Source organism: Oncorhynchus kisutch, unplaced genomic scaffold, assembly GCF_002021735.2.
Source record: "Oncorhynchus kisutch isolate 150728-3 unplaced genomic scaffold, Okis_V2 scaffold3982, whole genome shotgun sequence".
Classification (NCBI taxonomy): domain Eukaryota; kingdom Metazoa; phylum Chordata; class Actinopteri; order Salmoniformes; family Salmonidae; genus Oncorhynchus; species Oncorhynchus kisutch.
The window spans coordinates 63,907-90,706 of NW_022265927.1; the positions used below are offsets into that span (position 1 = coordinate 63,907).

Below are 26,800 nucleotides of genomic sequence, written 5' to 3' on the forward strand. Positions count from 1 at the left end.
CGAAACGCTCTGAATTTACAAACGACCCAGATCGCATTCTGACACACTGGAGGCAATTATGAACGCACCCTTAGTTGTCAATCAAATGTATTTGGCATCGATCAAATGTGAGGGCAGGCAAGTTCCCATTCAGTTGTCAAAGCATGGGTTGGGACAAGCATGCATTGGTGGGTAAGCTGTTGATGTGTATAACTGAGGGAGCGAGAGCCAACCTTTTCATGGTTGTTTAATCAATAGGACTGTAAAGTTCCCTAATGTAGGAGGACTCCCGTGGTGTTTTTAAATATTTACAGAAATCTATTCAGGTGTATTTTGTGTCTTTTGGTGAATGTGTTCTAATGATCTGAAGTCACGCTGTTGTTACTGCCTGTAAACACACAGTCCAGTTCATAGTGAATGATGACAGGCCCTACTGCCTGTAAACACACAGTCCAGTTCATAGTGAATGATGGCAGGCCCTACTGCCTGTAAACACACAGTCCAGTTCAGAGTGAATGATGACAGGCCCTACTGCCTGTAAACACACAGTCCAGTTCAAAGTGAATGATGGCAGGCCCTACTGCCTGTAAACACACAGTCCAGTTCATAGTGAATGATGGCAGGCCCTACTGCCTGTAAACACACAGTCCAGTTCATAGTGAATGATGGCAGGCCCTACTGCCTGTAAACACACAGTCCAGTTCAAAGTGAATGATGGCAGGCCCTACTGCCTGTAAACACACAGTCCAGTTCATAGTGAATGATGGCAGGCCCTACTGCCTGTAAACACACAGTCCAGTTCAAAGTGAATGATGACAGGCCCAGTCTACCAACGATAGACACTATTCTCCTGACTCAACATCAGATTATTAACCCCAGTCTACCAACGATAGACACTATTCTACTGACTCAACATCAAGATTATTAACCCCAGTCTACCAACGATAGACACTATTCTCCTGACTCAACATCCAACGATAGACACTATTCTCCTGACTCAACATCCAACGATAGACACTATTCTCCTGACTCAACATCAGATTATTAACCCCAGTCTACCAACGATAGACACTATTCTCCTGACTCAACATCCAACGATAGACACTATTCTCCTGACTCAACATCCAACGATAGACACTATTCTCCTGACTCAACATCCAACGATAGACACTATTCTCCTGACTCAACATCAGATTATTAACCCCAGTCTACCAACGATAGACATTATTCTCCTGACTCAACATCCAACGATAGACACTATTCTACTGACTCAACATCCAACGATAGACACTATTCTCCTGACTCAACATCAGATTATTAACCCCAGTCTACCAACGATAGACACTATTCTGCTGACTCAACATCCAACGATAGACACTATTCTGCTGACTCAACATCCAACGATAGACACTATTCTACTGACTCAACATCAGATTACCAACAAACCTGGATCTGTAGTGACGCCTCAACACTGCGATGCGGTGCCTTAGTCCGCGGCGCGACGAGGGAGGCCCAATCAAACATGATTTCATATAATAATTTTCTATAATAATATAAATTAAATGTAGAATTATTGTACGGACTCTCTCTCCATCTACCTCTCCAGATTACAGACACACGCAAGCACTACACACACCCACAGAGATATTGCAGTTGGACATCTGAAGCTATTCCAATTAATCCCTGCAAGGACAGCTGTGACATCAGGCATGTAAAACACACACACACACACGTTAGAGGTTTCTCTGTTCTAGAACACACGTCAGAGGTATCTCTGTTCTAGAACACACGTCAGAGGTATATCTGTTCTAGAACACACGTCAGAGGTATCTCTGTTCTAGAACACACGTCAGAGGTATCTCTGTTCTAGAACACACGTCTCCTTGGACACCAATGTCACACACACAGACACACACGAAAGAGAGGCAGCCTTACCAGTCATAAATAACTAGAGAATTAAGAAGAGAGAGACAGATTGAGAGAGAGAGACAGATTGAGAGAGAGACAGATTGAGAGAGAGAGACAGATTGAGAGAGAGACAGATTGAGAGAGAGAGACAGATTGAGAGAGAGAGACAGATTGAGAGAGAGAGACAGATTGAGAGAGAGAGACAGATTGAGAGAGAGAGACAGATTGAGAGAGAGAGACAGATTGAGAGACAGATTGAGAGAGAGACAGAGAGAGAGAGAGAGACAGAGAGAGAGAGAGAGAGAGACAGAGAGAGAGAGAGAGAGACAGAGAGAGAGAGAGACAGAGAGAGAGAGACAGAGAGAGAGAGAGAGACAGAGAGAGAGAGAGAGACAGATTGAGAGAGAGAGAGAGAGACAGATTGAGAGACAGAGAGAGAGACAGATTGAGAGACAGAGAGAGACAGAGACAGAGACAGAGAGAGACAGAGAGAGAGACAGAGAGAGAGACAGAGAGAGAGAGAGAGAGAGAGAGAGAGAGAGAGAGAGAGAGAGAGAGAGAGAGAGAGAGAGAGAGAGAGAGAGATATATATATATATATATATATATATATATATATATAGATGAGAGAGAGAAAGGGAGAGAAAGACAGACGCACATACTATCTGATCCTGGAATATACCAGATCTGAGATCTGTCTTTGGCCTAATGAGCAGGAACCTGGACTTCACCAAAGATATCAGAAATATAGACATTGTCATCCTACAAGAAACATGGTAAAGAGGCGACAGACCCACTGGTTGTCCTCTAGGTTACAGAGAGCTGGTAGTCCCATCCACCACACTACCAGGTGGGTGGTATAGAGGAGACGGACACACTGGTTGTCCTCTAGGTTACAGAGAGCTGGTAGTCCCATCCACCACACTACCAGGTGGGTGGTATAGAGGAGACGGACCCACTGGTTGACCTCTAGGTTACAGAGAGCTGGTAGTCCCATCCACCACACTACCAGGTGGGTGGTATAGAGGAGATGGACCCACTGGTTGTCCTCTAGGTTACAGAGAGCTGGTAGTCCCATCCACCAAACTACCAGGTGTGAAACAGGGAAGAGACTCAGGGGGTATGCTAATTTGGTATTGAGCAGACCTAACCCACTCTATTAAATGAGTCAAAACAGGATTTTTTTTACCTCTGGCTATAAATTAAAAAGGAAATGATCTCAACAGAGATAAATGTCCTCCTGCTACCTACAGTTGTCAGAAGTCAGAAGTTTACATTCACTTAGGTTGGAGTCATTAAAACTCATTTTTCAACCATTCCACACATTTCTTGTTTAACAAACTATAGTTTTGGCAAGTTGGTTAGGACATCTACTTTGTGCATGACACAAGTCATTTTTCCAACAATTGTTTACAGACAGATTATTTCACTTATAATTCACTGTATCACAATTCCAGTGGGTCAGAAGTTTACATACACTAAGTTTACTCTGACTTTAAACAGCATGGAAAATTACAGAAAATGATTTCATGCCTTTAGAAGCTTCCGATAGGCTAATTGACATAATTTGAGTCAATTGGAGGTGTACCTGTGGATGTATTTAAAGGCCTACCTTCAAACGCAGTGCCTCTTTGCTTGACATCATGGGACAATAAAACGAAATCAACCAAGACCTCAGAAAATAAATTGTAGACCTCGACAAGTCTGGTTCATCCTTGGGAGCAATTTCCAAATGCCTGAAGGTAGCACGTTCATCTGTACAAACAATAGTACAAAAGTATCTATATCCAAAGTAAAACAAGTCCTATATCGACATAACCTGAAAGGCCATTCAGCAAGGAAGAAGCCACTGCTCCAAAGCCGCCATGAAAAAGCCAGACTAGGGTTTGCAACTGCACATGGGGACAAAGATCTTACTTTTTGGAGAAATGTCTCTGGTCTGATGAAACAAAAATAGAACTGTTTGGCCATAATGACCATCGTTATGTTTGGAGGAAAAAGGGGGAGGCTTGCAAGCTGAAGAACACCATCCCAACCGTGAAGCACAGGGGTGGCAGCATCATGTTGTGGAGGTGCTTTACTGCAGGAGGGACTGGTGCACTTCACAAAATAGATGGCATCATGAGGATGGAAAATTATGTAGCAACATCTCAAGACATCAGTCAAGACATCAGTCAGGAAGTTAAAGCTTGGTCGCATTTTTTTATTTTTATTTCACCTTTATTTAACCAGGTAGGTTGAGAACTACTGCGACCCGGCCAAAATAAAGCGTAGCAAGTCGACACATACAACAACACAGAGTTACACATGGAATAAACAAAACATACAGTCAATAAAACAGTAGAACAAAAGAAAACAAAAAGTCTATATACAGTGAGTGCAAATGAGGTAAGTTAAGGAAATAAATAGGCCATGGTGGCGAAGTAATTACAATATAGCAATTAAAACACTGGAATGGTAGATCGGCAGAAGATGAATGTGCAGGTAGAGATACTGGGGTGTAAAGGAGCAAAATAAATAAATAGATAAATACCAGTATGGGGATGAGGTAGGTAGAGAGATGGGCTGTTTACAGACAGGTACAGGTGCAGTGATCTATAAAATGCTCTGACAGCTGGTGCTTAAAGTTAGTGAGGGAGATGTGAGTCTCCAGCTTCAGAGATTTTTGCAATTCGTTCCAGTCATGGGCAGCAGAGAACTGGAAGGAAAGACGACCAAACGAGGAATTGGCTTTGGGGGTGACCAGTGAGATATACCTGCTGGAGCACGTGCTACGAGTGGGTGCTGCTATGGTGACCAGTGAGCTGAGATAAGGTGGGGCTTTACCCAGCAGAGACTTGTAGATAACCTGGAGCCAGTGGGTTTGACGACGAGTACGAAGCGAGGACCAACCAACGAGAACGTACAGGTCGCAATGGTGGGTAGTGTATGTGGCTTTGGTGACAAAACGGATGGCACTGTGATAGACTGCATCCAACTTGCTGAGTAGAGTGTTGGAGGCTATTTTATAGATGACATCACCGAAGTCGAGGATCGGTAGGATGGTCAGTTTTACGAGGGTATGTTTGGCAGTATGAGTGAAGCATGCTTTGTTGCGATATAGGAAGCCGATTCTAGATTTAATTTTGGATTGGAGATGCTTGATGTGAGTCTGGAAGGAGAGTTTACAGTCTAACCAGACACCTAGGTATTTGTAGTTGTCCACATATTCTAAGTCAGAACCGTCCAGAGTAGTGATGCTAGCCGGGCAGGCGGGTTCGGGCAACAATCGGTTGAATAGCATGCATTTAGTTTTACTAGCATTTAAAAGCAGTTGGAGGCCACGGAAGGAGAGTTGTATGGCATTGAAGCTCGTCTGGAGGTTAGTTAACACAGTGTCCAAGGAGGGGCCAGAAGTATACAGAATGGTGTCGTCTGCGTAGAGGTGGATCAGAGAATCACCAGCAGCAAGAGCAACATCATTGATGTATACAGAAAAGAGAGTCGGCCCGAGAATTGAACCCTGTGGCACACCCATAGAGACTCAGAGGTCCAGACAACAGGCCCTCCGATTTGACACACTGAACTCTATCAGAGAAGTAGTTGGTAAACCAGGCAAGGCAATCATTTGAGAAACCAAGGCTGTCGAGTCTGCCAATAAGAATGTTGTGATTGAAAGAGTGGGCCTTCCAAATGGACAATGACCCCAAGCATACTTCCAAAGTTGTGGCAAAATGGCTTAAGGACAACAAAGTCAAGGTATTTGAGTGGCCATCACAAAGCCCTGACCTCAATCCCATAGAAAATGTGTGGGCAGAACTGAAAAAGCGTGTGCGAGCAAGGAGGCCTACAAAGCTGACTCAGTTACACCAGCTCTGTCAGGAGGAATGGGCCAAAATTCACCCAACTTATTGTGGGAAGCTTATGGAAAGCTACCCGAAATGTTTGACCCAAGTTAAACAATTTAAAGGCAATGCCACCAAATACTAACTGAGTGTATGTAAACTTCTGACCCACTTGGAATGTGATGAAAGAAATAAAAGCTGAAATAAATCATTCTCTCTACTATTATTCTGACATTTCACATTCTTAAAATAAAGTGGTGATCCTATTGACCTAAGAAAGATAATTTTTACTTGGACTAAATGTCAGGAATTGTGAAAAACAGAGTTGAAATGTATTTGGCTATGGTGTGTGTGTGTGGTGATTGACAAGATACCAAAGATACCATCATCATCCTCATGATCTCTGGTTGAGACAGGAAGTGTTGAACTAGCTGACTTCACTCAGTCGCTGTCCACCAATCAGATGGTGGAAAACAGGTTACCATATAGATCTACTCATAATAACAAGACCCTCCCCCCCGACACACACAGAAGTCACTGAAACGACACGATTGATTGTAAACATCACAGAGAGAGCCATGTGCGTGAATACTAGTCCACATTTTCACTGCCATGGCTACCATCCGGAATCTCCTGGCTCTCGCCTGCGGGAGGCGGGGTTCTGGTGCATGCGCTCAGGGGGAACGCGTTTCTCTCTCCGGGTGTCTTCAGACAAACCAAACATGGCCACCGAGAGGAACGGAGAGATACTATTCTAGTAAGTTCCATCCCTTACTAGATAATATTCTCTTAGTTTCACTCAAACACACACACACTTCATCACGCAGCAGTAATGTCCCACATTAAGCCTTCTAGTCAAGTTGTAACCAGACACCCTGTGAGACAACAGGTGACAGGGCAATAGTACATTTATAGGCTATCCCCTCAGTCCCAGGTCTCCAGTCCAGAACCTACTACTGCAATATAACATTTATAACCCCGGTCTCTAGAACCCCCTACAGCAATATAACATTTATAACCCCGGTCTCTAGAACCCCCTACTGTAATATAACATTTATAACCCCCTACTGTAATATGACATTTATAACCCCCTACTGTAATAACATTTATAACCCCCTACTGCAATATGACATTTATAACCCCGGTCTCTAGAACCCCCTACAGCAATATAACATTTATAACCCCGGTCTCTAGAACCCCCTACTGTAATATAACATTTATAACCCCCTACTGTAATATGACATTTATAACCCCCTACTGTAATAACATTTATAACCCCCTACTGCAATATGACATTTATAACCCCCTACAGCAATATGACATTTATAACCCCCTACAGCAATATGACATTTATAACCCCGGTCTCTAGAACCCCCTACTGTAATATAACATTTATAACCCCCTACTGTAATAACATTTACAACCCCCTACTGTAATAACATTTATAACCCCCTACTGTAATAACATTTATAACCCCCTACTGTAATAACATTTATAACCCCCTACTGTAATAACATTTATAACCCCCTACTGTAATAACATTTATAACCCCCTACTGTAATATAACATTTATAACCCCGGTCTCTAGAACCCCCTACTGTAATATAACATTTATAACCCCCTACTGTAATAACATTTATAACCCCCTACTGTAATAACATTTATAACCCCCTACTGTAATAACATTTATAACCCCCTACAGCAATATGACATTTATAACCCCGGTCTCCAGAACCCCCTACTGTAATATAACATTTATAACCCCGGTCTCCAGAACCCCCTACTGTAATATAACATTTATAACCCCCTACTGTAATAACATTTATAACCCCCTACTGTAATATAACATTTATAACCCCGGTCTCTAGAACCCCCTACTGTAATATAACATTTATAACCCCCTACTGTAATAACATTTATAACCCCCTACTGTAATAACATTTATAACCCCCTACTGTAATATAACATTTATAACCCCCTACTGTAATATAACATTTATAACCCCGGTAATAACCCCTGTTTATATACACAGACATCTCACCTCGATCCACTTCTGCGCCTCTCTGAATGCAGGCTCCGGATGTCTCAGTTCGTCCAGGGGAACGTGAGGTTCCTCGCGCTCAGTCCCGGTGCTGGCCATCTCTGATAAAGGCTTCAGTAGGCTATGGTGCGTTCGTGGGGTTTAAATATCCTTTCTCCGTTAAGAAAAGCTCGGCAATGTCGTCCCTTAATTCCTACCGGACAGCTGGGCTTGTTATTCCACCGGTTAAGGCTCACGGAGGGCCCGTATCTGTTATATCCGTTATTCTACCAGGATTCTCCGTAACTCGGCGTGAGCGTCTCCCGGTTGGGCTGTAGAGGAAAATGATCTATCGTGACTCCCCACACTGCAACACGAAACAACCGGACACTAAAAATAACCTCCAACCGGCCAGGCGCGAGACAGACGCCAAGCAGCCGGTCCTGGTGCCCGCAGGACGGGGAGGATAGAAGAATGTTGGAGGGGGGGGTTGGGGCGGTGTGTGTATTTTACAAACGGTGGCGTTATAATTCCGGTCAGCTGGCGAGACAACGTGACGTAGCTGCCACCGAGCGCCAGAAAGGTCCCGTTGATTCACCGCATCTGTAACCACGGCAACGCGCTGCCGCACGGTGTCTAACCACGGCGACGCGCTGCCGCACCGCGTCTATAACCACGGCGACGCGATGCCGCACCGCGTCTATAACCACGGCGACGCGCTGCCGCACCGCGTCTGTAACCACGGCGACGCGCTCCCAGCTCTGATCTGGACAAATTCCGTCCGAAGACCACAGCGATAACTTTGGACTTCTGTTATTTAATGAAAACATTTTAACATGTTGATTTTTACAAACAGATTAATTCATGTTTTCACATCAATATACATGGGTTCATTATTAGGATACTTAACATGATTTACATATTTAATAATGTCCATGGAAATTTAGAGTCCAAATGTATTTTTAATTCCGTTTAGATTTGTTTAAAAATGTTCTAAAGGGTGAAAACATAGTAGGGTTCTAGGAGGAACTGCCCCCCCGGGGGTAACTCTCCCCCGTAATTCACATTACCACCACAAGATGTCACCAAATTATTTATCACAACTTGGAGATATTTCAACAAAACAGTTGTGGTAAATTGATCACATGACATTTTGAAGTTGTAGATATATTCCACTGGGGTTATAAATGTTCAATATACAAGTACAAAAGCTTTACGATAAACAATCCACCTGTTGAGAGAAATGTAGAGAATTTGATGTAGTAATATGATCGATGAGTGTTTGGGGAAACTCACCCCCCCCCCCCCCTACTAGGGGATAACTGCCCCCCCCACACTAGGGGATAACTGCCCCCCCCACACTAGGGGATAACTGCCCCCCCCACACTAGGGGATAACTGCCCCCCCCCACACTAGGGGATAACTGCCCCCCCCACACTAGGGGATAACTGCCCCCCCCACACTAGGGGATAACTGCCCCCCCCCACACTAGGGGATAACTGCCCCCCCCCACACTAGGGGATAACTGCCCCCCCCCACACTAGGGGATAACTGCCCCCCCCCACACTAGGGGATAACTGCCCCCCCAGTCCTCCAGATCAGAGGCAGTAGAGATGACCAGAGATGCTCTTGACAAGAAAGTGAATTGGACAATTTGTCTGTCCTGCTAAGCATTCAAAATGTAATGAGCACTTGTCTGTCAGGGAAAATGTATGTATTTTTTGGGGGGGGGGGGGTGTAGTGAAGTGAAAGAAGTCAACCATAGTAAAGTACAGATACTACTTTAAGTCAAATCGAACACGTTTGAAAATATCAGGATGGAAAGAGAACTGAAATACCCTCCTAAAGTAGAAGGTACTTCAACATTTTACTCTGAAAAGCTACTCAAGTACAGTAATTACAGAAGTTAATGACTGTACATCACAGAGAGGAGAAGTGTGTAGTTTGGTTGTTTATTGGCAGTCAGCAGCACAGGAAGATGCAGAAAGGCAAAGCACAGCCAACGTTGTAACATCCTAACACAGTAACAACGTCATCTTAACATCGTAGTCTGATGTAACAGCTGTTAGAAACAGAGCTGAGGAGTCAGACAGCAGAAAAACAGGAACACCTCACAGGCTGCAGATCAAACGGCTCCCTACTCCCCCATGTAAGTGCACTACTTTCTCAGTGGTGATCTGACTTGGAAAAATAAATAAGACAGTACAGCAGTAGTGACATCGTGACACAAGGCTTGTGCAAACTAACATCTACACATGTGTGCTGCGGTGTGTGTGTGTGTGGGGAGAGTGCAAACTATGTTTCCAGTACATACCGGGTGTGTGTGTACACCATGGTTCACGTGTGTGTGTGTGTGTGTGTGTGTGTGTGTGTGTCCCTCTCCAGGGTCTCTAGGTATGACAGAGGGCCACAGCAGAGAAGCGGACCTCTCCCTCTGCTCTCTCCACAAAACCCCGACACACCCTGGCTGCATCCTGGGGAGAGAGAGGAGAGAGATTAAGCTCTGGAGCCTCTGCTAAATTAATCAATATTTAGCAGATGTTATCACGGGTGTAGCGAAACGCTAGACGAACAGCCCAGCTAGCACAACCCTCTGGTTAAACAGGATACACTGGGACGATGCAGTGAGTTCAATGGCAAGACGTCTGACAGATGTAGAATGTCTATATACTCCATCAGCTAGCAATAGAAGGTATGCACTCCATCAGCTCGCAATAGAAGGTATGCACTCCATCAGCTCGCAATAGAAGGTATGCACTCCATCAGCTCGCAATAGAAGGTATGCACTCCATCAGCTCGCAATAGAAGGTATACACTCCATCAGCTCGCAATAGAAGGTCATGTTTTGGTCGCAGAGCACATTGCAGCTGTTTAACCAATAGCCTGGAATCACTAGTTAAACTTCGAATCAGAACACATTTCTGGGAGGAGTCTATAAGGTTCCATTGTTTGGTTTTTATTGTTGAACATTTGTTGAGATTATACGCATTTGCTTATGAACCAATCAAACGTCGCTGCCTCCTCACTGTCCCCACGGGAGGGGAGTGACGGCGCGTTACTTTGGTGAGGAAAAACAACACTGTGCTGCTCTGTAGGGTGATTCTTCGTATGAAATAAAATCTGACTTTACAGTTTGACACGTCGGCTGGGATTAGATGAATGGAAGGGGAACGTACCTTGAGGAAGGAGTCATCCTTGGTGGTTCCATGGTTCACCGGTCCCTCCATCCTACCATCTACACAACAGAATCACAGAGAGAGACAGAGAAAGTGTGTAAATACACACCGGGGCGGAACACCTGGGGAGACGGGGCGGGACACACACTCACCCAGCTCATAAAGCTGTCCTTTCACATTGACAAAGGTGATAAAATGGAAGTTGACGTTATCTGCCTCCACCTGAAAGAGAAAGAAAGCGAGGGTTAGAAAGCGAGGGAGAGAAAGAGAGAAAGAGAGGGAGAGAAAGAGAGGGAGAGAAAGAGAGGGAGAGAAAGAGAGGGAGAGAAAGAGAGGGAGAGAAAGAGAGGGAGAGAAAGAGAAAGAGGAAGGGTTAGAAAGAGAGGGTTAGAAAGAGGGAGGGAGAGAAAGAGGGAGGGAGAGAAAGAGGGAGGGAGAGAAAGAGGGAGGGAGAGAAAGAGAGGGTTAGAAAGAGAGGGAGAGAAAGAGAGGGAGAGAAAGAGAGGGAGAGAAAGAGGGGGAGAGAAAGAGGAAGGGAGAGAAAGAGGGGGAGAGAAAGAGGAAGGGTTAGAAAGAGAGGGTTAGAAAGAGGGAGGGAGAGAAAGAGGGAGGGAGAGAAAGAGGGAGGGAGAGAAAGAGGGAGGGAGAGAAAGAGGGAGGGAGAGAAAGAGAGGGTTAGAAAGAGAGGGAGAGAAAGAGAGGGTGAGAAAGAGGGAGGGAGAGTATACAATATGAAATTCTACATAAGTAACATCTGAGGAGGTCCTTATGTTGCATTGTGTTCTCACCCTGCACTGGCCCTGTGCTGCCACTTCCTCATGAGCCTCTCTGATGGCCTGCAAGAGACAACAATATACACACACATCTGTATAGAGACATACAGGTACTTACATTAGACAGACAGGTATTTACATTAAACAAGAATTCAGACCCCTTGACTTTCCACACTTTGTTACATTCTAAAAAAGATTAATGACGGGGGAAAAACCAATTTAATCTTCACACAATGGCCGATATTGACAAAGCAAAAAGAGGGTTAGAAATGGGCTAATTTATAAAATGATATAATACCTTATTTACACTAGTATTCAGACCCTTTGCTAGGAGACTAGAAGTGGAGCTCAGGTGTATATGGTTCCCATTGATCATCCTTAAAAATGTTTCTACAGCTTGGAGTCCACCTGTGGTAAACTCAATTAATTTGGCAGGAGTAGGAAAGGCCCACACCTGTCGATAAGTTCCCACAGTTTAAAAAAAATATTTAACTAGACAGGTCTGTTAAGAACAAATTCTTATTTACAATGACGGCCTTCTGGGGAACAGTAGGTTAACTGCCTTGTTCAGGGGCAGAACGGCAGATTTTTACCTTGTCAGCTAGGATTCTATCCAGAAACCTTTCGGTTAAAAACCATTGATACACAGGAAACTGTCGTGAAACACAGCAGCGTTGCAGTTCTTGACACAAACCGGTGCCCCTGGCACCTACTGCCATACCCCATTCAAAGGCACTTCAACAGCGTCTTGCCCATTCACCCTCAATGGTACAGATACACAATCCATGTCTCAAGGCTTAAAAATCCTTCTTAACCCGTCTCCTGCCTTTCATCTACACTGACTGAAGTGGATTTAACAAGTGACATCAATAAGGGATCATAGCTTTCACTTGATCAATCTGTAATGGAAAGAGCTGTTCTTAATGTTTTGTACACTCAGTGAACATTAAAGCCTATTGATAAATATTTCTACACAAACACTAAAAACATACATATTAACCCATATAATGCATGTATTCCTATTCGTTACAACACATATTAACCCATATAATCATGTATTCCTATTCGTTACAACACATATTAACCCATATAATGCATGTATTCCTATTCGTTACAACACCATATTAACCCATATAATCATGTATTCCTATTCGTTACAACACATATTAACCCATATAATGCATGTATTCCTATTCGTTACAACACCATATTGGTCTGTGAAGCCATGCATCTCAGAACCCAGCAGCTCTGCTGTCCTCTAGTGGCCGAGGCTACGGGAGAAGACAGGCCATATTGACGGAGAATATTATGGACTGGAACTGGGGAATCTTTCCATTGAGGGGGAAACTGAGGACAGAGATAATAAACATCCTATTCAGCCTGTTTGTGATGTTCTGTCCTCTGATATGGAAAGCTTTTAGGACAGAGATAATAAACATCCTATTCAGCCTGTTTGTGATGTTCTGTCCTCTGATATGGAAAGCTTTTAGGACAGAGATAATAAACATCCGATTCAGCCTGTTTGTGATGTTCTGTCCTCTGATATGGAAAGCTTTTAGGACAGAGATAATAAACATCCGATTCAGCCTGTTTGTGATGTTCTGTCCTCTGATATGGAAAGCTTTTAGGACAGAGATAATAAACATCCGATTCAGCCTGTTTGTGATGTTCTGTCCTCTGATATGGAAAGCTTTTAGGACAGAGATAATAAACATCCTATTCAGCCTGTTTGTGATGTTCTGTCCTCTGATATGGAAAGCTTTTAGGACAGAGATAATAAACATCCTAGTCAGCCTGTTTGTGATGTTCTGTCCTCTGATATGGAAAGCTTTTAGGACAGAGATAAACCTTCTATTCAGCCTGTTTGTGATGTTCTGTCCTCTGATATGGAAAGCTTTTAGGACAGAGATAATAAACATCCTATTCAGCCTGTTTGTGATGTTCTGTCCTCTGATATGGAAAGCTTTTAGGACAGAGATAATAAACATCCGATTCAGCCTGTTTGTGATGTTCTGTCCTCTGATATGGAAAGCTTTTAGGACAGAGATAATAAACATCCTATTCAGCCTGTTTGTGATGTTCTGTCCTCTGATATGGAAAGCTTTTAGGACAGAGATAATAAACATCCTAGTCAGCCTGTTTGTGATGTTCTGTCCTCTGATATGGAAAGCTTTTAGGACAGAGATAATAAACATCCTATTCAGCCTGTTTGTGATGTTCTGTCCTCTGATATGGAAAGCTTTGAGGACAGAGATAATAAACATCCTATTCAGCCTGTTTACAGATGGAGACAGAGGTCCCAATGAATGTCCCAAGAGACTAAGGGTACATCCTATATGCCCTGGGTTATATGTGTAGGTCTACCTACACTACAGGTCTACCGTGGGTTATATGTGTAGGTCTACCTACACTACAGGTCTACCTACACTACAGGCCCACCGTGGGTTATACATGTAGGGTCTACCTACACTACAGGCCCACCGTGGGTTATACGTGTAGGGTCTACCTACACTACAGGCCTACCTACACTACAGGCCCACCGTGGGTTATACATGTAGGGTCTCCCTACACTACAGGCCCCCCCATGGGTTATACGTGTAGGGTCTCCCTACACTACAGGCCCCCCCATGGGTTATACGTGTAGGGTCTCCCTACACTACAGGCCCCCCCATGGGTTATACGTGTAGGGTCTCCCTACACTACAGGCCCCCCCATGGGTTATACGTGTAGGGTCTCCCTACACTACAGGCCCACCGTGGGTTATACGTGTAGGGTCTACCTACACTACAGGCCCACCGTGGGTTATACGTGTAGGGTCTACCTACACTACAGGCCCACCGTGGGTTATACGTGTAGGGTCTACCTACACTACAGGCCTACCTACACTACAGGCCCACCGTGGGTTATACATGTAGGGTCTACCTACACTACAGGCCCACCGTGGGTTATACGTGTAGGGTCTACCTACACTACAGGCCTACCTACACTACAGGCCCACCGTGGGTTATACATGTAGAGTCTCCCTACACTACAGGCCCACCCATGGGTTATACGTGTAGGGTCTCCCTACACTACAGGCCCCCCCATGGGTTATACGTGTAGGGTCTACCTACACTACAGGCCCACCGTGGGTTATACGTGTAGGGTCTACCTACACTACAGGCCCACCGTGGGTTATACGTGTAGGGTCTACCTACACTACAGGCCCACCGTGGGTTATACGTGTAGGGTCTACCTACACTACAGGCCTACCTACACTACAGGCCCACCGTGGGTTATACATGTAGGGTCTACCTACACTACAGGCCCACCGTGGGTTATACGTGTAGGGTCTACCTACACTACAGGCCTACCTACACTACAGGCCCACCGTGGGTTATACATGTAGAGTCTCCCTACACTACAGGCCCACCCATGGGTTATACGTGTAGGGTCTCCCTACACTACAGGCCCCCCCATGGGTTATACGTGTAGGGTCTACCTACACTACAGGCCCACCGTGGGTTATACGTGTAGGGTCTACCTACACTACAGGCCTACCTACACTACAGGCCCACCGTGGGTTATACATGTAGGGTCTCCCTACACTACAGGCCCACCCATGGGTTATACGTGTAGGGCATCCCTACACTACAGGCCCCCCCATGGGTTATACGTGTAGGGTCTCCCTACACTACAGGCCCACCCATGGGTTATACGTGTAGGGTCTCCCTACACTACAGGCCCACCCATGGGTTATACGTGTAGGGTCTACCTACACTACAGGCCCACCCATGGGTTATACGTGAAGGGTCTCCCTACACTACAGGCCCACCCATGGGTTATACGTGTAGGGTCTCCCTACACTACAGGCCCACCCATGGGTTATACGTGTAGGGTCTCCCTACACTACAGGCCCACCCATGGGTTATACGTGTAGGGTCTCCCTACACTACAGGCCCACCGTGGGTTATACCCGTAGGGTCTACCTACACTACAGGCCCACCGTGGGTTATACCCGTAGGGTCTACCTACACTACAGGCCCACCCATGGGTTATATGTGTAGGCCTACCTATACTACAGGCCCAACAGGATGTGGACACCTGCTCAGCGAACATCAGTCCAGAAACATCAACCTCGTGCATCTAGCTACTTCCTGTCCCTCGTGCGTCTAGCTACTTCCTGTCCCTCGTGCGTCTAGCTACTTCCTGTCCCTCGTGCGTCTAGCTACTTCCTGTCCCTCGTGCGTCTAGCTACTTCCTGTCCCTCGTGCGTCTAGCTACTTCCTGTCCCTCGTGCGTCTAGCTACTTCCTGTCCCTCGTGCGTCTAGCTACTTCCTGTCCCTCGTGCGTCTAGCTACTTCCTGTCCCTCGTGCGTCTAGCTACTTCCTGTCCCTCGTGTTAGCCTTCATCTTGAAATAACAGAAATGCTGTGAAAAAGTGCCTGTCCGTGCCTGTTCTGTTGACATGTTAGTCGTCACGGTAGCTGTGAATATTCTAAATATTTAGTCACAGTAGCTGTTCTGTTGACATGTTAGTTGTCATGGTAGCTGTGAATATTCTAAATATTTAGTCACAGTGCCTGTTCTGTTGACATGTTAGTCATCAGGGTAACTCCTACGGCACTAACCTGGTGAACACCGTCGGAGCTCCTCCCAAGCAAGGTATTTGATTGGTTTGATGTGTTGTGAGGCGTGACTTGATTTACACCGGGTTCCAACCCGCTCTAGCGGATTTCTGACATGGATCTTCCCAGGTTTCCAGTTAAGGAAGCCTGGTTCACGAGGCCAGACGTGAGGTGTCCCCCAATAATATCTACCTTCTCCTGAAGTATGGACTCATTCACTACAGATCTAGGATTAGTGGAGGAAGCTTTGGCTAGAGGGAGTTCCCACCTTAGAACAAGTACACACTTCGGGAGGAAGGAGTGGAAATTGGGACATAGCCAAGGTGTGTGTGTGTGCATGAGTGTATTACTGTGTGTTTGTCGATCACTGTGAATGTGTGGGTTACCTGGTTGTTCTCCAGGTGTGTGGCTCGCTGGGCGGGGGTCATGTTAGCCGTCTCATCTAGAAACTTCTTCAGAGCAGAGTCACCATCTGACACAGAGAGAGCACTGTTACATACTGGTCCTGTCTGAATCTGTCTTCCCTACTACTAACTACACACTGGTCCTGTCTGAAATCTGGCTTCCCTACTACTAACTACACACTGGTCCTGTCTGAAATCTGGCTTCCCTACTACTAACTACACACTGGTCCTGTCTGAAATCTGGCTTCCCTACTACTAACTACACACTGGTCCTGTCTGAAATCTGGCTTCCCTACTACTAACTACACACTGGTCCTGTCTGAATCTGTCTTCCCTACTACTAACTACACACTGGTCCTGTCTGAAATCTGGCTTCCCTACTTCTGTACTAATCATACTATTTAGAATGTAGTGTTTAGTATAAATATATTCAGTAAGAAGCACATCACCATCCTACCCTCATCCACACTGAGGCGGCTTCAGCTAATGAGTAATTGTGTCGTTTGTCAGTCCTCGGATCTGATCATCAACTGATTATGAAAAGACCAGTCTCTTCCTCAAGAGTTCAGTGAATTCTACTAGATAAAGACCAGTCTCTTCCTCAATAGAGTTCAGTGAATTCTACTAGATAAAGACCAGTCTCTTCCTCAAGAGTTCAGTGAATTCTACTAGATAAAGACCAGTCTCTTCCTCAAGAGTTCAGTGAATTCTACTGGATAAAGACCAGTCTCTTCCTCAATAGAGTTCAGTGAATTCTACTAGATAAAGACCAGTCTCCTCCTCAATAGAGTTCAGTGAATTCTATTAAATAAAGACAGGTCTCTTCCTCAAGAGGAAGTGAATTCTATTAAATAAAGACCAGTCTCTTCCTCAAGAGAAAGTGAATTCTATTAAATAAAGACCAGTCTCTTCCTCAAGAGGAAGTGAATTCTATTAAATAAAGACCAGTCTCTTCCTCAAGAGGAAGTGAATTCTATTAAATAAAGACCAGTCTCTTCCTCAAGAGGAAGTGAATTCTATTAAATAAAGACCAGTCTCTTCCTCAAGAGAAAGTGAATTCTATTAAATAAAGACCAGTCTCTTCCTCAAGAGGAAGTGAATTCTATTAAATAAAGACCAGTCTCTTCCTCAAGAGGAAGTGAATTCTATTAAATAAAGACCAGTCTCTTCCTCAAGAGGAAGTGAATTCTATTAAATAAAGACCAGTCTCTTCCTCAAGAGGAAGTGAATTCTATTAAATAAAGACCAGTCTCTTCCTCAAGAGGAAGTGAATTCTATTAAAGACCAGTCTCTTCCTCAAGAGGAAGTGAATTCTATTAAATAAAGACCAGTCTCTTCCTCAAGAGGAAGTGAATTCTATTAACTGTAAAGCATCCTGTCTATGACATCACTACATGTTCTAAATATCACATGCTATAAACATTCTATTTTCACATACCCAATCAGCCGACTATTATGAAGGCAAGTATGGGTATTCGACATCCCCCCTCCATCCTGGCTCCATGCAGGACCCGTTTCTACTCACCATACTCTATGTGGGTGGGGTTGTTGGCGACTGCGTGCAGCAGAGCCACAGTGCCACAGGAGTTGACCACCGTCTGTTTCAGGAAGTAGAGGTCAGTACCTCCCGACACCTTCCCAGCCTGCTGCTGCCGGAACGACTCGTGCTGAAACACACACCGTTATCATCATCATCATCATCATCATCATCATGCTACACCAGAGTCTCTCAAACACAGTTCTGGGACCCCAGGGCTGAGGTTTAGTGTCCTGGGACCCCAGGGCTGAGGTTTAGTGTCCTGGGACCCCAGGGCTGAGGTTTAGTGTCCTGGGACCCCAGGGCTGAGGTTTAGTGTCCTGGGACCCCAGGGCTGAGGTTTAGTGTCCTGGGACCCCAGGGCTGAGGTTTAGTGTCCTGGGACCCCAGGGCTGAGGTTTAGTGTCCTGGGACCCCAGGGGTTGCACATTCTGGGTTTTGCCCTAGTACTACACAGGAGATTCAAATAATCAAATCAAGCAACTAGAGCAAAAGAAACTAAATGTGCATCACCTTGGGGTCCCCAGGACACTAAACCTCAGCCCTGGGGTCCCCAGGACACTAAACCTCAGCCCTGGGGTCCCCAGGACACTAAACCTCAGCCCTGGGGTCCCCAGGACACTAAACCTCAGCCCTGGGGTCCCCAGGACAGAGTTGCTCCACATCACTGCGCTACATATTTCCAACGTAATAAAGATACTGCTAGATCATTGGTTACCTGTTGTGTCAGAGGGAAGAGCAGCATGAGGGCGCAGCTGGGAGAAGGTACTGAAGACACTCCCTCATCCTCCAGCCCCAACACATCCACGAAGCCCCAGCTACCACACACCCCCAGCCCACTGAGCACCTGCAACAGTCAAACAGAACATTAACAGGAAGGTTTCCTATCAGTCTCTAGAGACCAACCAGAACACAGCTCAACACCAACAGGTTAGATTAGAACACCCAGAACACAGCTCAACACCAACATGCTAGATTAGACCAACCAGGACACAGCTCAACACCAACAGGCTAGATTAGACCAACCGGAACACAGCTCAACACCAACATGCTAGATTAGACCAACCAGGACACAGCTCAACACCAACAGGCTAGATTAGAACACCCAGAACACAGCTCAACACCAACAGGCTAGATTAGAACACCCAGAACACAGCTCAACACCAACAGGCTAGATTAGACCAACCAGGACACAGCTCAACACCAACATGCTAGATTAGACCAACCAGGACACAGCTCAACACCAACAGGCTAGATTAGACCAACCGGAACACAGCTCAACACCAACAGGCTAGATTAGACCAACCGGAACACAGCTCAACACCAACATGCTAGATTAGACCAACCAGGACACTGCTCAACACCAACCAGGACACAGCGCAACACCAACCAGGACACAGCGCAACACCAACATGCTAGATTAGACCAACCAGGACACAGCTCAACACCAACAGGCTAGATTAGGACAACCAGACCATCTAGACAGTGTATCTGGAACTCACCCAGTCAATGAAAACACTATACTCTATATACAGTAGAACGTAAGCCTAAAGTAGCAAGTTGCTCTGCGTACACATCACTGACAATCTGAAATGGTTCACCCTCACAGACAGTGTGATGAAGGCACCACACTGGTTGTGAAGAAGGATGAAGAAATTTGGCTTGGCCCCCTATAAAACCCTCAAACTTTTACAGATGCACAATTGAGAGCATCCTGTCAGGCTATATCACCACCTGGTACGGTAAACTGCAGGGCTCTCCAGAGGGTGGCGCGGTCTGCCCAACGCATCACCGGGGGCAAACTACCTGCCCTTCAGGACACCTACACCACCCGATGTCACAGGAAGGCCAAAAAGACAAGGACAACAACCACCAGAGCCACTGCCTGTTCACCCAGCTAGCATCCAGAAGGTGAGGTCAGTACAGCTGCATCATCACCACCCGAGCCACAGCCTGTTCACCCCGCTACCATCCAGAAGGTGAGGTCAGTACAGCTGCATCAAAGCTGGGACCGAGAGACTGAAAAACAGCTTCTATCAAGGCCATCAGACTTAAATAGCCATCAATAGCAGCTACCACCCTGTTACTCAACCCTGCACCTTAGAGGCTGCTGCCCTGTATTAATGGATTAATGGAATCACTGGTCACTCTCAACCCTGCACCTTAGAGGCTGCTGCCCTGTAGACATGGAATCACTGGTCACTTTAATAATGGAACACTAGTCACTCTCAACCCTGCACCTTAGAGGCTGCTGCCCTATAGACATGGAATCACTGGTCACTTTAATAATGGAACACTAGTCACTCTCAACCCTGCACCTTAGAGGCTGCTGCCCTGTATTAATGGAATCACTGGTCACTTTAATAATGGAACACTAGTCACTCTCAACCCTGCACCTTAGAGGCTGCTGCCCTGTAGACATGGAATCACTGGTCACTTTAATAATGGAACACTAGTCACTCTCAACCCTGCACCTTAGAGGCTGCTGCCCTGTATTAATGGATTAATGGAATCACTGGTCACTCTCAACCCTGCACCTTAGAGGCTGCTGCCCTGTAGACATGGAATCACTGGTCACTCTCAACCCTGCACCTTAGAGGCTGCTGCCCTGTAGACATGGAATCACTGGTCACTCTCAACCCTGCACCTTAGAGGCTGCTGCCCTGTATTAATGGATTAATGGAATCACTAGTCACTCTCAACCCTGCACCTTAGAGGCTGCTGCCCTGTATTAATGGATTAATGGAATCACTAGTCACTCTCAACCCTGCACCTTAGAGGCTGCTGCCCTGTATTAATGGAATCACTGGTCACTTTAATAATGGAACACTAGTCACTCTCAACCCTGCACCTTAGAGGCTGCTGCCCTGTAGACATGGAATCACTGGTCACTCTCAACCCTGCACCTTAGAGGCTGCTGCCCTGTATTAATGGAATCACTGGTCACTTTAATAATGGAACACTAGTCACTCTCAACCCTGCACCTTAGAGGCTGCTGCCCTGTATTAATGGATTAATGGAATCACTAGTCACTCTCAACCCTGCACCTTAGAGGCTGCTGCCCTGTAGACATGGAATCACTGGTCACTTTAATAATGGAACACTAGTCACTCTCAACCCTGCACCTTAGAGGCTGCTGCCCTGTATTAATGGATTAATGGAATCACTGGTCACTCTCAACCCTGCACCTTAGAGGCTGCTGCCCTGTATTAATGGATTAATGGAATCACTAGTCACTCTCAACCCTGCACCTTAGAGGCTGCTGCCCTGTATTAATGGAATCACTGGTCACTTTAATAATGGAACACTAGTCACTCTCAACCCTGCACCTTAGAGGCTGCTGCCCTGTAGACATGGAATCACTGGTCACTCTCAACCCTGCACCTTAGAGGCTGCTGCCCTGTAGACATGGAATCACTGGTCACTTTAATAATGGAACACTAGTCACTCTCAACCCTGCACCTTAGAGGCTGCTGCCCTGTATTAATGGATTAATGGAATCACTAGTCACTCTCAACCCTGCACCTTAGAGGCTGCTGCCCTGTAGACATGGAATCACTGGTCACTTTAATAATGGAACACTAGTCACTCTCAACCCTGCACCTTAGAGGCTGCTGCCCTGTATTAATGGATTAATGGAATCACTGGTCACTCTCAACCCTGCACCTTAGAGGCTGCTGCCCTGTATTAATGGATTAATGGAATCACTGGTCACTCTCAACCCTGCACCTTAGAGGCTGCTGCCCTGTATTAATGGATTAATGGAATCACTAGTCACTCTCAACCCTGCACCTTAGAGGCTGCTGCCCTGTAGACATGGAATCACTGGTCACTCTCAACCCTGCACCTTAGAGGCTGCTGCCCTGTAGACATGGAATCACTGGTCACTCTCAACCCTGCACCTTAGAGGCTGCTGCCCTGTAGACATGGAATCACTGGTCAGTCTCAACCCTGCACCTTAGAGGCTGCTGCCCTGTAGACATGGAATCACTGGTCAGTCTCAACCCTGCACCTTAGAGGCTGCTGCCCTGTAGACATGGAATCACTGGTCACTTTAATAAGGTTTACATACTGCTTTGCTCATTTCATATGTATATACTGTATTCTATTCTACTGTAATTTAGTCAATGCCACCCGACATTGATCATCCTAATATTGTTATATTTATTAATGCCATTATCTTACTTTTAGATGGGTGAATTATTAGATATTACGGCACTGTTGGAGCTACGAACACAAGCATTTCGCGACACCCGCAATAACTGCTAAAATGAGTATGTGACCAATCAGATGTGATTTACAGAGCAGTTAAATGGCCGTCAGGTAGAGAGAGTAGAACTCGGAGATGGGTTGTTGAGCCCGAATTGAAACGCTCCACGGTAATGGACACTAACATGTCCATGATGACTCGGCAGAACAGGCCTCAAATCAATAATATTATAATCACTAACGTTAAGCATATCTCCGCTGAACTAACTTCTTTATCAGAACATTATTACCGCACGGCAGTCTGTCCCAAATGAATAGCGATGAACTTCAAATCAAAGCCAGAGACAAGTTGATCTTTAGTCGCTCTCTCTCCATCCTTCCATCAGACCACACCCTGTATCCTAGACACCGGGTGGGGCACTAGGCGCAGCGTGGCAGAGATGCTACCGGGGAGACGGACGGTAGTCTACGACGGAAAGGCTCTATTCTAACGGCAGGTTCATCTCGTGTACCTCTGTCGCGCTGCCGTTCAGATGATAATCTGATCCTAACTAGTATTTCTAACTCCAGACCGAGCCAGGTCCATAATAACCCACCTGTTGGTTATAATGTCCTGTTGTCTGGTTGTAACGTCATATACACAACTGTCATCATATCGGTTATGACTCAGCGATATTAAATACACACCTTGTTCAGCATCTGAAACACAGACAGACAAAGAGAAAATATATATTATTTAGACAGTGGGAGACCGTTAGAACCGAGCAGCTGCGTATTTTAAGTCTCAGTCTTATGATATACGTATTAAAACCACATTTATTATGATGGTTCTCTACCTCCGGGTTGATCTCCATTGGTTGCCACTCCATCCTGTTCGGTAAGGTTCGGTCCCGTATATCGGTATGTTGTCAAATTTGCTCTGTCGCAACCAGCTGCTGATTTGGGCGATATGATCACACCCAGACCGTCCACCTGCTTCATATGCTGCCAGTCATATTCCATTGTGCCGTTCGGCGGGGGTGGACGAGAACCGGAGAAAAAGCCAATAGATCCTCCCGTAGCCTCGCCTCGTCTGTAAACAAGACAATACATATTACAGTGAAGCATTGGAGGTGAGGTGAGAGAGAGATGTGTGTGAGGTGTTCTGTGTAGTTTTAACGAGCAGTCTAGAAGGTGGACTGGTCCAAGCCCGACACAACAGTGGACGCTTCAATAGAGAGCTGAGAGTCTGGTGGGTAATGGGTGCGTTCGAGCAGATCACTTTTGTCAGATGGTCAAGTCTTTCGTATGTTGCGTTAGGGGGGATAGAAATGGACCTGACTTGTGCCTACATCATGGCCGTGTTCGAGAGCACCAACACGACTGCCGACTGACTGATCTACAAATCACCTTGAATCATAAATGATTACTCGTTATTTGTAGATCAGTCAGTCCCAATGATACCCATGATACATTGCGTTTTTTGATCCTCTCGAACACAGCCGCTCACTACATGAACTTTACAAAAATCATGTGATCGAAAGTCATGATGTTTTGACTGCAGAGAACTGCAAAATGTTGTAGTTGCTCTTTACCATAGAGAATGATAGAAGTCTCTAGTGGCCCAAAAGGTTGTAGTTGCTCTTTACCATAGAGAATGATAGAAGCCTCTAGCGGCTCAAAAGGTTGTAGTTGCTCTTTACCATAGAGAATGATAGAAGCCTCTAGCGGCTCAAAATTATGTAGTTGCTCTTTATCATAGAGAATGATAGAAGTCTCTAGTGGCCCAAAAGGTTGTAGTTGCTCTTTACCATAGATAATGATAGAAGACTCTAGCGGCCAAAAGGTTGTAGTTGCTCTTTATCATAGAGAATGATAGAAGACTCTAGCGGCCAAAAGGTTGTAGTTGCTCTTTATCATACAGAATGATAGAAGCCTCTAGCGGCCCAAAAGGTTGTATTAGCATGGGCAGCCCCATTCAGGGCTTCCCCCATTTAAATGTAGCCAATAGAGGAGGCTGGTGGGAGGAGCTATAGGAGGACGGGCTCATTGTAATGGCTGAACTGGAATTAATGGAACGGAGTCAAACAAATCAAATTGTATTAGTCACATGCGCTGAATACAACAGGTGTTGTAGACCTTTCAGTGAAATGCTGACTGACCAGCCGTTAACCAACAGGTGTAGACCTCACAGTGAAATGCTGACTGACCAGCTCTTAACCAACAGGTGTAGACCTCACAGTGAAATGCTGACTGACCAGCCATTAACCAACAGGTGTAGATCTCACAGTGAAATGCTGACTGACCAGCCCTTAACCAACAGGTGTGGACCTCACAGTGAAATGCTGACTGACCAGTCCTTAACCAACAGGTGTGGACCTCACAATGAAATGCTGACTGACCAGTCCTTAACCAACAGGTGTGGACCTCACAGTGAAATGCTGACTGACCAGCCCTTAACCAACAGGTGTGGACCTCACAGTGAAATGCTGACTGACCAGCCCTTAACCAACAGGTGTGGACCTCACAGTGAAATGCTGACTGACCAGCTCTTAACCAACAGGTGTAGACCTCACAGTGAAATGCAGACTAACCAGCTCTTATTCAACAGGTGTGGACCTCACAGTGAAATGCTGACTGACCAGCCCTTAACCAACAGGTGTGGACCTCACAGTGAAATGCTGACTGACCAGCCCTTAACCAACAGGTGTAGACCTCACAGTGAAATGCTGACTGACCAGCCCTTAACCAACAGGTGTAGACCTCACAGTGAAATGCTGACTGACCAGCCCTTAACCAACAGGTGTAGACCTCACAGTGAAATGCTGACTGACCAGTCCTTAACTAACAGGTGTAGACCTCACAGTGAAATGCTGACTGACCAGTCCTTAACCAACAGGTGTAGATCTCACAGTGAAATGCTGACTGACCAGCCCTTAACCAACAGGTGTGGACCTCACAGTGAAATGCTGACTGACCGGTCCTTAACCAACAGGTGTAGATCTCACAGTGAAATGCTGACTGACCAGCCCTAAACCAACAGGTGTAGACCTCACAGTGAAATGCTGACTGACCAGTCCTTAACCAACAGGTGTAGACCTCACAGTGAAATGCTGACTGACCAGCCATTAACCAACAGGTGTAGACCTCACAGTGAAATGCAGACTGACCAGCTCTTATTCAACAGGTGTAGACCTCACAGTGAAATGCTGACTGACCAGCCCTTAACCAACAGGTGTAGACCTCACAGTGAAATGCAGACTGACCAGCCCTTAACCAACAGGTGTAGACCTCACAGTGAAATGCTGACTGACCAGCCCTTAACCAACAGGTGTAGACCTCACAGTGAAATGCTGACTGACCAGCCCTTAACCAACAGGTGTGGACCTCACAGTGAAATGCTGACTGACCAGTCCTTAACCAACAGGTGTAGATCTCACAGTGAAATGCTGACTGACCAGCCCTTAACCAACAGGTGTGGACCTCACAGTGAAATGCTGACTGACCAGTCCTTAACCAACAGGTGTAGATCTCACAGTGAAATGCTGACTGACCAGCCCTTAACCAACAGGTGTGGACCTCACAGTGAAATGCTGACTGACCAGCCCTTAACCAACAGGTGTGGACCTCACAGTGAAATGCTGACTGACCAGCTCTTAACCAACAGGTGTAGACCTCACAGTGAAATGCAGACTGACCAGCTCTTATTCAACAGGTGTGGACCTCACAGTGAAATGCTGACTGACCAGCCCTTAACCAACAGGTGTGGAACTCACAGTGAAATGCTGACTGACCAGCCCTTAACCAACAGGTGTAGACCTCACAGTGAAATGCTGACTGACCAGCCCTTAACCAACAGGTGTAGACCTCACAGTGAAATGCTGACTGACCAGCCCTTAGCCAACAGGTGTAGACCTCACAGTGAAATGCTGACTGACCAGCCATTAACCAACAGGTGTAGACCTCACAGTGAAATGCAGACTGACCAGCTCTTATTCAACAGGTGTAGACCTCACAGTGAAATGCTGACTGACCAGCCCTTAACCAACAGGTGTAGACCTCACAGTGAAATGCAGACTGACCAGCCCTTAGCCAACAGGTGTAGACCTCACAGTGAAATGCTGACTGACCAGCCATTAACCAACAGGTGTAGACCTCACAGTGAAATGCAGACTGACCAGCTCTTATTCAACAGGTGTAGACCTCACAGTGAAATGCTGACTGACCAGCCCTTAACCAACAGGTGTGGACCTCACAGTGAAATGCTGACTGACCAGTCCTTAACCAACAGGTGTAGATCTCACAGTGAAATGCTGACTGACCAGCCCTTAACCAACAGGTGTGGACCTCACAGTGAAATGCTGACTGACCAGCCCTTAACCAA

The 26,800-nt window shown here is 45.9% G+C and overlaps 2 protein-coding genes across 3 annotated transcripts in view; both read right to left on the reverse strand.

Annotated features, from left to right (window-relative positions):
* The window catches only part of LOC109879253 (LIM and calponin homology domains-containing protein 1), a gene marked incomplete at its 3' end in the record, with an annotated part of 67,903 nt that extends 59,686 nt beyond the window's left edge, over positions 1-8,217 (reverse strand). Inside the window, exon 1 of the mRNA XM_031821506.1 lies at positions 7,752-8,217. Within this exon, the coding sequence (XP_031677366.1) occupies positions 7,752-7,850 (99 nt within the window). The remainder of the gene's footprint in view (positions 1-7,751) is intronic.
* A 1,446-nt stretch (positions 8,218-9,663) lies between these two features.
* Positions 9,664-23,404, reverse strand: LOC116372964 (ubiquitin carboxyl-terminal hydrolase isozyme L1). 2 transcript variants are annotated; one of them, XM_031821507.1, is made up of 9 exons: positions 23,274-23,401; positions 23,125-23,136; positions 18,947-19,075; positions 18,217-18,358; positions 16,674-16,759; positions 11,695-11,742; positions 11,059-11,128; positions 10,907-10,965; positions 9,664-10,204 (listed from the first exon to the last, which is right to left on the reverse strand). In XM_031821507.1, the coding sequence occupies exons 1-9, from the start codon at positions 23,304-23,306 to the stop codon at positions 10,121-10,123; spliced, it is 663 nt and encodes a 220-aa protein (XP_031677367.1). In that variant the 5' UTR covers positions 23,307-23,401; the 3' UTR covers positions 9,664-10,120. The 2 variants fall into 2 exon arrangements, with proteins under 2 accessions (XP_031677367.1, XP_031677368.1); XM_031821508.1 differs by lacking the exons at positions 9,664-10,204; positions 10,907-10,965; positions 11,059-11,128; positions 11,695-11,742 and adding an exon at positions 12,855-13,026 and having other exon boundaries at positions 23,274-23,404.
* Between the last annotated feature and the right edge of the window lie 3,396 nt (positions 23,405-26,800).